The sequence below is a fragment of the Rhinolophus sinicus genome, linkage group LG05, assembly GCF_036562045.2.
Source record: "Rhinolophus sinicus isolate RSC01 linkage group LG05, ASM3656204v1, whole genome shotgun sequence".
NCBI classification, from domain to species: Eukaryota; Metazoa; Chordata; class Mammalia; order Chiroptera; family Rhinolophidae; genus Rhinolophus; species Rhinolophus sinicus.
The window spans coordinates 139,976,430-139,989,108 of record NC_133755.1 but is presented as its reverse complement, the minus strand read 5'-3'; the positions used below and the strand labels follow the sequence as shown (position 1 = coordinate 139,989,108).

The window sequence follows — 12,679 nt, the reverse complement described above, 5'->3', positions numbered from 1 at the left end:
GATAAATCTGAGGTTGAATTCTGGCTCCGCTGCTTGCTAAACTCTGTAAACCTGAGTTTCCACATCTGAAAAGAACAATAGTAAATAAAGCCTATCCCATGCGGCTTCAGTACAATTAAATAGAAATGTATGTAAGGTGCTTAGCACTGGGCCGGCACATAGGAAGTTCTCAAGAAATGTAAACCATCACTTAGAAACCTCAGTTTCCATTTCACCACCACCTCCCTGTGTATCCTTGGGCTGATGGCTGTGAAGAAGTTAATGAAAATATGGAGACAATTAACTGCCCTGGAATGCTGGGACTATCAATCATAAATAAGGTAATAGAAAATGAACCAAAACTTTAAAAAATTAAAGCCTTCAACAATTCCAGATATGTTTCTGTGTTGTACTTGAAGCTTGCTTATGTTTGACCACAGATGACTCAGCATTAGTGAAAAAGCCTGAGCAGTCAAACTTCAAGTGTGACCACAGATGACTCAGCATTAGTGGGAAAGCCTGAGCAGTCAAACTTCAAAGCAGGTGTTCTCAAATACTTCAGTGCCTATCATAGATGATGGTTGCCATGAAATATCTGTTTGGGAGGGGGGAGAAGGTATCTCAACATTAACTGGCCCGATAACTATCTTGTTACCTTTTTTTCACAGATGAGGGTAAAGCTGTTTTCTTCCTTAAAATTGATCTGCTGTACATGTATTACACAGCATCCAAGTAAAGGCCAATGTTCAATCAAGCTGCTGTGTTATACACAGTTATTACAAGTGCACAGGGCCCCTTTGTAGGAATTAGATAAAGGGCACCATTGCACAGGCTGGGGGCACAGGTTTTCAGTCTCCGCTTCCCCTGATTTAGGCACCTGTGTGCAAGGGCACAACCAAACATTGCAGTCATGCAGATAAGTATAAAGACCTTCAGCATTTAACTGGCATACCTGTATAACTGTTTATATGATAAACACACACACATACTCAAACATGACTGAAAGTTGTCAAGGATTTAATTGAGTAAATGGAGAAAGATATGCATCAAAACTGAAAATACTGAGTTTCAAAAAGTTCAGGAGATCAGGTTCCTGCCCCTTCCCTCACTTTGTGAGGCATAGTATTGGGGTATTGTAGCCAATAGGAACTTGGTAGGCAGAGGCTTTGACACTGCAAAACTCTGGTCCCTGGCAAAGCTGTGATCTTTCTCCAGCAGTTGCTCACTATCTCAAAAGAAGGAAGGAAGAAGGGAAAAATCACCCCACAGACACCAATGGATCTACTTACCTGAGTGTGCAAAAACAGTGGTAAATGAAAGACTGTTGTCTTACTGTTTTGACTGCATTAAAACTCTGTAATCCTAGGCAGCATTCCTAAATGCTGAAGGAACTAGTCTTGAAATGGTAACTCTGTCCATTCAGCCTCTTTGAGCTTTCCCTCCCAGATACCTGATACTCATATAGAATAGAAACAAAATTATTTTTGTTACATATGCATATCTATCCTGCTAAACTTTATAATGGTTGCCTTCTTTAAGAAGTAAATATATAATATTATATTTTTAACACTTTGTATCTAGCCCTATGACCTGCATAACACAGCAGCTTCAAGAGCTATTTATGGAACAGAAATTCCAGGGTAAATATGGTACCTTATTTAATACATGCATAAAGAGACAATATATAAGAATATTCATTACAATATAATTTATAGTAAGTTTGGAGGTAATCTAAACGTCTACTAAAGGGAGAATGCATAAATATAGTATAATATAGTTATACAATGGAAAGCCATGAGTTAAAACAAAGAATTTAAGCTACCAGATCAAATGAGGCACTATACAGATAAATCAGACAAAAGTGAAAGAAAAGCAAATTGCTGAATGATACATATAGTATAATACCATTTATATACTATTTATGTTAGGTTTTAAAACTCTCAACATGACTTCTGCCTTAGAATTTGTTATAACAGTCTTGCATATTCATTATATGTACACTAAAGACTTAAGGAATATTCACTCTATAAATAACAGAAAATTAAGGTTAAAAAAAGACTATTAATCATATAAAGTTCCCCAAATTGTAGGAGGGAGTCTGATTTGGTAATGCTTAGCTCTTTCAGTCCTCAGATGCGTGTTCTATCTCCTTTCTGCTACTCACCGAGGCACTATTTCACCAAGCTTCAGTTTGCTCACCTACATGGGGTTGACAATACCCGCTTGCAGGATGAAGTGAAACATGTATGTAAAAGAGCTATACAGAAGGCCTTGGGCTGGTTTTTTGCCTAATCAGTGAAGAGAATAACACTCTCCAGGGGGAAAAATGTTGAGTCTGCATCTTTTTCATCTAGTTTGGTAAATTGTTAAATACGACAAAGAACACAACAGGAAAGGGCAACCCTTTACCTTCCTCTTCCCAGTCCTTAATTTGGCTGCCTCCTATGTTTTTTATATTTAGCACAGAATGCCCCCCTCCAGTCCACTTCCCCCCCAAAACATGAAACCGTTGCTCTTGGAGGGCTCCCTTCGGAACTCCCCTGTACCTTAGAATAAAACTGTTTCATCTCGCCAACCCTGACTTCCCCCAACACACACACACACACACACACACACACACACACACACACACACACGCTTGCATGCACACACACCCCTCTGCAGCGCCAGAGGCAAAGGAACAAAACCCCAACTTGTGGTCTTGAAACAGACCGTAAACATGACAGTGCGGTGTTGTTGGGTTTGGAAGGTTTGTTTTCAAAAATTAAGAGGACCGTCTACCTTAGACTCTTAGCCACTGCCCTGCTGAGAGGAAAGCAGGAAGATCTGGGCAAATAAGTTCTGCCACTTGTCTCCAAACACACATCTGGATTCACTACAAGCACAGGCTCACGAGGCCGCGGGAGCGGCAGGCTGCGTTTGCAACTGGACAGAGCCCCCATCTCACACCGTCCGGCACACAGGGGCCCCCCTGGCAGCACACGCGGGCGCGGACACCCACTCCGCACGCGGGATGCGCTCAGGGGGCCCGCGCCTGTCCCCCGGGGCTGGCCGCGGCGGGCGCTCCGCCTCACCTGTCTTGAAGACCATCTGGTCATCGTCCTGGGACCCGAAGGTGTCCAGCATAGCCACGAAGAGCACCCCGCAGGCGTTCTGGATGCCGAACACCGACCCGTTGCACCACATGGCCGCCAGCATCACCACCCAGCCCCAGCCGCCCTCGGGAGGCTGAGGGGGCTCGGCACCCGTGGGCCCCACCAACTCGACCTCCAGCTTCTCGGCGGCCGCCTCGGGGCCGTCTGAGGGGCCCAGGCCGGGCAGCGGGTTGGCCCCCATGGGTGCGGGGTCGAGCGACTCTGTCTCGCCCGTCTCCCGCTCGGCAGCGTTTCGCTTAGCCGGGGAGGGCACCATGCCCTCGGCGGCCCCGTCGAGCACCGGGGGAGCGCGAGGGGTGCGAGTTCTCGGAGGCTCCCGGAGGAGCTGCCTAGAGCCGGGCGGACCGGCTAGCGAGGCCGAGGCGAGAGCTGTAGAGCCCCCGTTGGGCGGGCGGCGCAGGGCGCGGAGGCTGCAGCGAGGAAAGCGGGAGCGCGCAGGAGTCTCAGGGTTCAGCACTCGGGCCTCCAGTCCACAGCCCCGCACCCCTACGGACCCGCGGCCCGTGGCCGGCTCCTAAAGGCGCCCCCCGCCCCACCGGCTAGGGGCGTGGCCGGCAGCGGGACGTGCCCCGAGTCTCCAGATGATTGGACTTCGGGAGAACGGAGGCGGGGCCCACCTCCCCACCCCCAGCGGAGAGGGGACCCAGGTGCCCGCGAGTAGCTGTATCTGCGCGCGCGCCTCCTGCGGGGCCTCCTGCTACCCACTGGGGGGTCACAGATGTGTAGGTCACCCCGCCTCACAGTGTTAACGGAAGGGGTGCGTCGCCTCCTAGGTGCAGGCTGGGTGGGTCAGCAGGACAACCGTAGGGGATCTTCAGTCTCAGCTCACCAACAGCCTCACAACCAAATAAACATTGTCTCTCTTTTGTTTCTGTTTTATTTTTTGGCATTCACTTGTAATTACTAATTATAACATGTAAGAAACATTTATGCCACCTGCTTACTTAAAAGGGAAGTCGGAAGGCTCAGAGGCCTTATTTAATTACTTCATTTCTCCTGCCTTCATATACAATTTTCTATGAATACTTAGCACATTGAAGATGCTCATTTTGGAAGACAGACTGCAATACCAAAGTCTTCTAATAAACCTTTTTGACGGATATCTAGAAGCATTACTTTTAAAATACAGCACTGCCACTATCTGCAACTCCTGTCTCCCTGAAGCATGGAACAACAATGTATGTAAAAGAAAGGAAGAGTTAACCAGCTGTGAAATATTGAGGACATTTAATTTTCTCAGTTATTCATTCATCACCTGAAAGTCAAAATATGCTAGTTATTTTATGTACCCACCACTGTGATGGAGCACACAGTTGAGTGTGATTGATATTTCTGCCAGTTCATAAACTAGTAGGAAGAAGTCCTGGGATGAATAGAAGGTCCAGATGATAAGTGTTATAACACATGTTCAACAAAGAGAAGTGGGATGGAAACATTAAATTATCTTCGAAACAGTACAAAAGAGCTTCTACACAAGTAGTCTTTGAGCTGAGCCCTGAATCAAATGGGGAATTTCAGTGGGCAAATTCTAGGTAGAGAAAATAGTGTAAGCTTAAGAAAAGTGGGGTGTGGTTTAGTGGTTACCAGAGGGTAAGGGGGTTGGCGGGTGGGAGATGAGGGTAAGGGGGATCAAATACATGGTGATGGAAGGAGAACTGACTCTGGGTGGTGAACACACAATGGGATTTATAGATGATGTAATACAGAATTGTACACCTGAAATCTATGTAATTTTACTGACAATAGTCACCCAAATAAATTTTTTAAAAGTAGGGTGTGCTTGAGGAGCAGGGAATATAACTTAAGTATAATGTGTCTTAGGGATGAATGTACAAGGATGTTATTCCATCATTGTTGGAAGTAAGGAAAAAGGGGAAGCAAAAATGTGCATCAGTGGATTGGTTAAATACATACTATATAATCTCTAAAAGTTATGATATTCACCTCTAGACTTTAAAAGTTGTCCACAACATTTTACTTGGCAAAATAAAGCACATCAAAAAAAAGTATCGACTCTAAGCCAAAATATAAAATAAATATCCACGAGTCAATACTGATATAAGCAAATGATTAAGTACATAAAGGCAGGGGGAGTAGACAAATCCCTCCTGCAGAAAAATTCCCAATAATTTACATCTAGACTGGGTCGTGCATACGTTCTATCAAAGAGAACAGTATGGAAAAGGGGAGGATGGGGGCAGGCCTTTATGGTGCACAGACTGACGAATACTGTTTCAGCCAGATAATCATGTATATATCCCTGATATGATGCGATGAAAATGGCACTTTACCTCTGTGGTAAACGCATAACCCAAAACCCATAACCCCAGTCTAACAATGAAAAAAAAAAGTCAGACAAATCCCAATTGAGGGACATTCCACAAAATAACTGACCAGCACTCCTCAAAACAGTCAAGGACATACAAAACAAGCAAAATCACAGCCAAGAGGGACCGGAGACATGACTAAATATAAGGTTGGGATGGGATCCTGGAACACAATAAAGACATTAGGTAAATACTAAGGAAAGCTAAGTAAAATAAGGACTTTAGTTCATTTATTAATATTGTATTTTGCAACAAATGTGACATACTAATGAAGATGAGAATAATAGGAGACACTAGATGAATGGGTACGTAATCTCTCTGTACTATCTTTGCAATTTTTCTATAAATCTAAAACTAAAGTTTATATTTTAAAAGAGTATATGTGTCACAATCCCACTGTTGTAAAAATGCATATGTGTGTGTGTGTGTGTGTGTGTGTGTGCGCGCGCAAAATAATGTATTAAACATGATATAGTGGGGGGTTTTTTAGTTTTTTTTTTTGGGGGGGGGATATTGGGGAACAGTGTGTTTCTCCAGGGCCCATCAGCTTCAAGTCGTTGTCCTTCAATCTAGTTGTGGAGGGTGCAGCTCAGCTCCAAGTCCAGTCGCCGTTTTCAATCTTAGTTGCAGGGGGCACAGCCCACCATCCCATGAAACCTTGAACTGGCAACCTTGTTGTTAAGAGTTCGCGCTCTAACCAACTGAGCCATCCAGCCGCCCCTCTGGAAGCTCAGCGGCAGCTCGTTGTCTTCAGTCTAGTTGTGGAGGGCGCAGCTCACTGGCCCACGTGGAAATCGAACGGGCAACCCTGTTGTTCAGAACTTGAGCTCTAACCAATTGAGCCATCCAGCCGCCCCGATATAGTTTACGTTTAAACTTTCATTTCATATATAAGTACTATACCTATTTGTACACAGAGGCTACGAAAGGTTATTTTTAAATATGTAACTCATTCTCAAAATTCTTTCCTATTGTGTGTCAACATTATTACTAAACATATATAGTGTGCCCTAATTTCAGATTAGTTCAAGTTTGACACTTTTCAGGGACGATTGATTTAGGAGCAGCTCTGACTTCTGGGATTAAAGAGTTAATACCCACAAAACACTTAGCACACAGCAAGCTGTTAGGAAATGTTAGCAGTTATTACTTTATTGTTACTACTGATGACATCAGGGCTTCTTTCGAATGACATCTCATAACCAGTTTTATTGAAATCAAAGTAATTCAAATGGGTGTTTACATTTTTATAAACACAACCTTTAATCACAAATATATCAGGTCAGGAAATTAAAATATAAAAACATATTTAGGATTTTAGACATCCTTCTCCTCAACTGTTATGTTATCTATTCCTTAAAGAGAAAATACTTATTTTCCATTAGTTATTCTTTCCCCAACTCACAAAAGGCACCACTTACAAAATCTGATACAAAAATCACACTCACTACTAACTTGATTTGTTTGGCTCAATTACTCCAGGGCAAAGTATTCTTCCAGACTATGGTCTGAGCGAAGGACGTATGCTGAAACTCACGAATAAAAAGTGAAGTTCCAGTCCAGTTACTCGAGGAATTGGCTTTGCTGTCATCTCCACTGCTTTCCTTTGTTTTTCTCACATTTCTAAGTTAGTGAAAGAAAAGAAGTCATGATGTGAAACAAAATAATAAAATGAAAGCACTTTGAAACCTATAAAGTGCCTCAAACAGTGTTACTTTAAGTTCCTATGCTCCGTGAAAATGATATTCTGGACCCCGAATTGGGTTCTGGCCTGAAATCTGATTAAGTTAGGCAAGTTTGTGTTTAGCATTTTGAAAAAAAAAAATATTAAAGTAGCCATACAATATTATGTAGTTTCAGGTGTACACCATAGTGATTTGACATTTATATACTTCATGATGTCATCACTACCCTAAGTCTAGTACCCACCTGTCACTGTGCAGTTATGACAATATCACTGACTATATTCCCCATGTACCCACTACATCTCTGTGGCTTATTTATTTTCTAATTGGAAGTTTGTGCCTCTTATTCCCCTTCACCATTCTCACCCATTCCTACATCCCCCTCCCCTCTGGCAACCATCAGTTTGTTCTCTTTCTATGAGTCTGTTTTTGTTTTGTTTGTTCGCTTCTTTTGTCTTTTTAGATTCCACATACAGATGAAATCATATGGTATTTATCTTTCTCTGACTTATTTCACTTAGCACAATACTCTCTAGATCCATCCATGTTGTCACAAATGGCAAGAGTTCATTTTATTTATTGCTAAGTATTTTCGTGCGTGTGTGTGTGTGTACCACATCTTCTTTGTCTGTTTATCTATTGATGGACACTTATAAATAATAGCCAAGATAATAGTTTTGAGTGCAGCAATAAACACAGGAGTGCATATATCTTTTCAAATTAGTGTTTTCATTTTCTTCGGATAAATTCCTAGAAGTGGAATTTAGGGCTGACTCATACGGCAGTTCTATTTTTAATTTTTTGAGGCATCTCCATACTGTTTTCCATAGTGGCTGCACCAATTTACAATCCCACCAAGAATGTACAAGGGTTCCTTTTCCTCCACATCCTTGCCAGCACTTGTTATTTGTTGACTTTATGATACTGCCAATACTGCCAAGTGTAAGGTGCTTTCTTGTGGTTTTGATTTGCATTTCCCTGATGAGTAGTGATATTGAGCATCTTTTCATTTGTCTCTGGGCAATCTGTATGTCTTCTTCGGAGAAATGTCTACTCATGTCATGTCCTCTGCCCATTTTTAAATTAGACTTGTTTTCTTGATATTGAATTGTATGAGTTCCTTATATATTTTGGATATTAACCCCTTATTGGATCTATCATTTGCAAATATCTTCTCTCACTCAGGAGGTTGTCTTTTTGTTCTCTTGATGGTTTCCTTTGTTGTACAGAAACTTTTTAGTTTTATATAGTCCTATTTGTTTATTTTTGTTTTTGTTTCCTTTGCCCGAGGAGACATATCCAAAAAGTACTGCTAGGAATGATATCAAAGAGTGTACTGCCTCTGTTTTCTTCTGAGTTTTAAGGTTTCAGCTCTTACATTTAAGACTTTAATCCATTTTGTATATGGTGTGAGAGAGTGATCCGGTTACATTTCTTTTTGCATGCATCTGTCCAGTTTTTCCAACAGAATGCTGGCCTTATTGAAAAGACTGTCTTTACCTCATTGTATAATTTTTTTTTTTTAATTGAGGAATGTTGGGGAACAGTGTGTTTTTCCAGGATGTCAAGTCGTTGTTTTTTAATCTAGTTGTGGGGGGTGCAGCTCAGCTCTATGTCAAGTCATTGTTTTCAATCTTGTTGTGGAGGGCGCAGTTCACTGGCCCATGTGGGACTCGAACCGGCAACTTTGGTGATGTGAACACCACGCTCTAACTACTGAACCAACCGGCCTCCCCTCATTGCATATTCTTGCCTCCTTTGTCATAGATTAATTGACCATATGTCATGCAGGGGACCCTGCTCATTGCGCCATTTGTCATGCAGGGTGTCATGCGAGGTATCTGGTCCCGCTCCCCACGTAAGAACTCAGAACACGGTGAGGCCAAAAAGGAACACCCACGGAGCCATGGATAGGGGAGTCACACCACTATAGTCTCGCTGGCGGCTGGGTTGGAGACACAGGGAGCAGGAGCCACACTATCTGCAACCTGCTGTCCACTTCTCTGCAATCGGCAACCCACACTCCACCGTGCTAACTGCAGTCCGCGCTTGCCAGCCACCATCTTCTTGCTAGCCCCCATTTTTGCTGCTAGCGTAGCCACAGCAGTTATATTAGTGGCCAATGGCTCACTGGTTACAGCTGACGGCCAACTAGCCACAGCTGATGGCCATCCAACCACAGTTGATGGCCATTTACTACCTGAGCCAGCACCTTTCCATGTGAGGCCGAGAGCCTGGAAACTGCATTCCTGACTCTGTCCCCACACCATATAAGCAAGAATTTATTTCTGTGTTCCTGATTCTATCCCATTGATCTATACAACTGTTTTTGTGCCAATACGATACTGTTTTGATTACTGTACTTTTGTAGTATACGTAGTTTGAAATCAGGGACTGTGATACCACCCACTTTGTTCTTTCTCAGGATTGCTTTGTTCTGTGAACGAAGTGCTTATGAAAATCTCAGCAACTGAAATAAAGTTCTATATTTTAAAAAAGAAAAAATTGCTTTGGCTATTCAGGGTCTTTATGGTACCGTATAAATTTTAGGATTAATTGTTCTAATTCTGAGAAGAATGCCATTGGTATTTTAATAGGGATTGCATTGAACCTGTATATTGCTGTGGGTAATAAGGACATTTTAACAATGTTAAACCTTCCAATCCATGAGCACGGTACATCCTTCCATTTATGTATGTCCTCTTCAATGTCTTTCTGCAACATCTCAGAGTTTTCAGAGTACAGGTTTCACCTCCTTGGTTAAATTCATTCCTAGATATTTTATGCTTTTTGATGCAACTGTAAAAGGGATTGGTTTTGTTAATTTCTCCTTATGATTGTTCATCATTAGTGTATAGAACTGCAACAGATTTCTCTATGTTAATTTCATATCCTGCAACTTTACTGAATTCATTTATTAGTTTAATAGTTTTTTGGTGGAATCTTTAGGGTTTTCTATATATATGTTAATAGTATCACGTCATCTGCAAATACTGACAGTTGTCCTTTTTCCTTTCCAATTCGGATACCTTTTATTTCTTTTCCTTGTCTGATTTCTGTGGCTAGGACATCCAATACTATATTGAATAATAAATAGTGAGTGTAGGCATCCTTGTCTTATTCCTGATCTTAGAAGAAAAGCTTTCAACTTTTCACCATTGAGTATGATGTTAGCTGGGGGTTTGCCATATATAGCCTTTATTATGTTGAGGCAAGTTTGCTCTATACCCACTTTGTTGAGAATTTTTATAAATGGGTCAAAAAGAATTTTGTCAAACGCCTAATCTGCATGTATTTAGATGATTATATGATTTTTATCCTTGGTTTTACTGATGTTTCACATTGATTGATTTACAGAAGTTGAACAAACCTTGCATCCCTGGAATAAATCCCACTTGATACTGGTGTATAATTCTTTTAATCTACTGTTGAAATTCAATTTGCTAATATTTTGTTGAGAAGTTTGGCATCTTTGTTGATCAGGTATGTTGGCCTATAATTTTCCTTTTTTGGTAATGTCTTTGGTTTTGGCATCAGGGTAATGCTGGCCTCATAGAATGAGTTTGGAAGCATTCCTTCCTCTTCAATTTTTTGGAATAGTTTGAAAAGGATAGGCATTAATTCTTCTTTAAATGTTTGATAGAATTCACTTGTGAACCCATCTGGTCCTGGACTTTTGTTTCTTGGGAGTTTTTTGATTACTACTTCAATTTCATTGCTAGTAATCATTCTGTTCAGATTTCCTGTTTCTTCCTGGTTCAGCCTTGGAAGATTGTATGTTTCTAGAAATTATCCATTTTTTTCTTAGGTTTTCCAATTTATTAGTATACAATTGTTCATAGGATTTTTTTAATGATCCTTTGTATTTGTGGTGTCAGTTGTAACTTCACATTCATTTCTGATTTTTATTTGGGCTTCCCTCCCTCCCTCCCTCCCTCCCTCCCTCCCTCCCTCCCTTCTTTCCTTGAGTCTGGCTAAAGTTTTGTCAAGTTTGTTTATCCTTTAAAAGAAGTGGCTCTTAGTTTCATTGATCTTTTCTAGTTTGTTAGTCTCTATTTTGTTTATTTCCACTCTGATCTTTATTGTTTCCCTCTTTCTACTTACTTTGGGTTTTGTTTGTTCTTCTTTTCCTAGTTCCTGGAGGTGTAACATTAAGCTGTTTATTTGGGATTTTTCTTTTTTTCTTGAGGTAGGCCTGGACAGCTATGAAGTTCCCTCTTAGAACAGTTTTCTATATAAATTTCAGAAAGTTGTGTTTTTTCATTTGTCTCAAAGTATTTTTTTATTTCCTATTTAATTTCCTCTTTGATCCATTGGTTGTTAAGTAGCATGTTGTTTAGTCTCCATGTGTTTGTGTTTTTTCCAGTTTTCTTCCTGTAGTTGATTTCCAGTTCCCTGCCATTGTAGTTGGGAGAGATGATTGACATGATATCAATATTCTTCAAATTATTGAGACTTGTTTTGTGGCCTAATATATGATCAATCTTGGAGAATGTTCCATGTACACTTGAAAAGAATGTATATTCTGAGGCTTTTGTACAAAATGTTCTGTAAATATCTATTAAGTCAGTCTGGTTAAATATGACATTTAAGGCCACTGCTTCCTTATTGATTTTCTGTCTGGATGATCTATCCATTGATGTCAGTAGGGTATTAAACCTGTGTTTAGTATTTTTATTTTGCAAATATCAAAGGGAAAAACTTAAATCAGATTTTTTGTTTGAATGTTTTATTAAAAAAAAATATTTACTTCCAAGTGCCATAAAATTACTGAATAAAGCAATGTAAATACCTGCAACTAACTTACATTGTGATACTGGATTGACCTCTTGCCTCACCTTCTCCATATGAAAACATAAAACTGTTTATATATAACTACTTCATAGTCATGGTATGTTCTTTAATGAGTTCCTTATTTATTAAGCACTTTGAGATAATGAAATAAAAGGATTTATAAAATATAAAAATATAAAATTTTTCTTTAAGTCTAAATGCCAACAGTAACCTCACATCTATATAGGCCTTTTCATCTGTAGTTTATATTATTTAAACTTACTATTTATTAACTAAAATATCCTTATGTGACTCCTTACACTATTCAGAAAGGCCAGTCTTTCCTACTTAGGACAATTTCATTGTTTAGCTAAATATTACCACTTTTCTACTAAGCAATTTTCTCCATCTAGTCCAATTCAGCATAGATGCTCATTAAACATCTGAATTAAACTGAATATACCAAATACTAAAGTGATCAATTATGTGGCCTAGATTCCAGGTATGCTATATGTAATGCAATATATGATACCAGCTATGTTGCCATTTTAATTAACATTCTAAATCGAGTAGCCAAAAATAGCTTTTTATTACTTTAGTGGCTACGGAAAAAATTCTAAAGCATAATTCTGTGTCTCTATTCTCCAAATCATTAAATAGGAATAGTACTGTAATGGTGATTATTTGGTAGAAAGCTATAGTAGTACTGAATTGCTACAACAGAAATAAAATTTAAACACACACCCATACACACACAACA

The 12,679-nt window shown here is 40.3% G+C and overlaps 1 protein-coding gene across 2 annotated transcripts in view; it reads right to left on the bottom strand.

The window, feature by feature from the left end:
• The window catches only part of SLC16A10 (solute carrier family 16 member 10), a 102,363-nt gene extending 98,648 nt beyond the window's left edge, over positions 1-3,715 (bottom strand). For both annotated transcript variants that reach the window (XR_012496715.1, XM_019734949.2), the window contains exon 1: positions 3,054-3,715. Coding sequence is in view for 1 of the 2 variants with exons in the window: in XM_019734949.2 (XP_019590508.2) it covers positions 3,054-3,390 (337 nt within the window). In the remaining variant the exon portion in view is untranslated. The remainder of the gene's footprint in view (positions 1-3,053) is intronic.
• Positions 3,716-12,679: the final 8,964 nt, after the last annotated feature.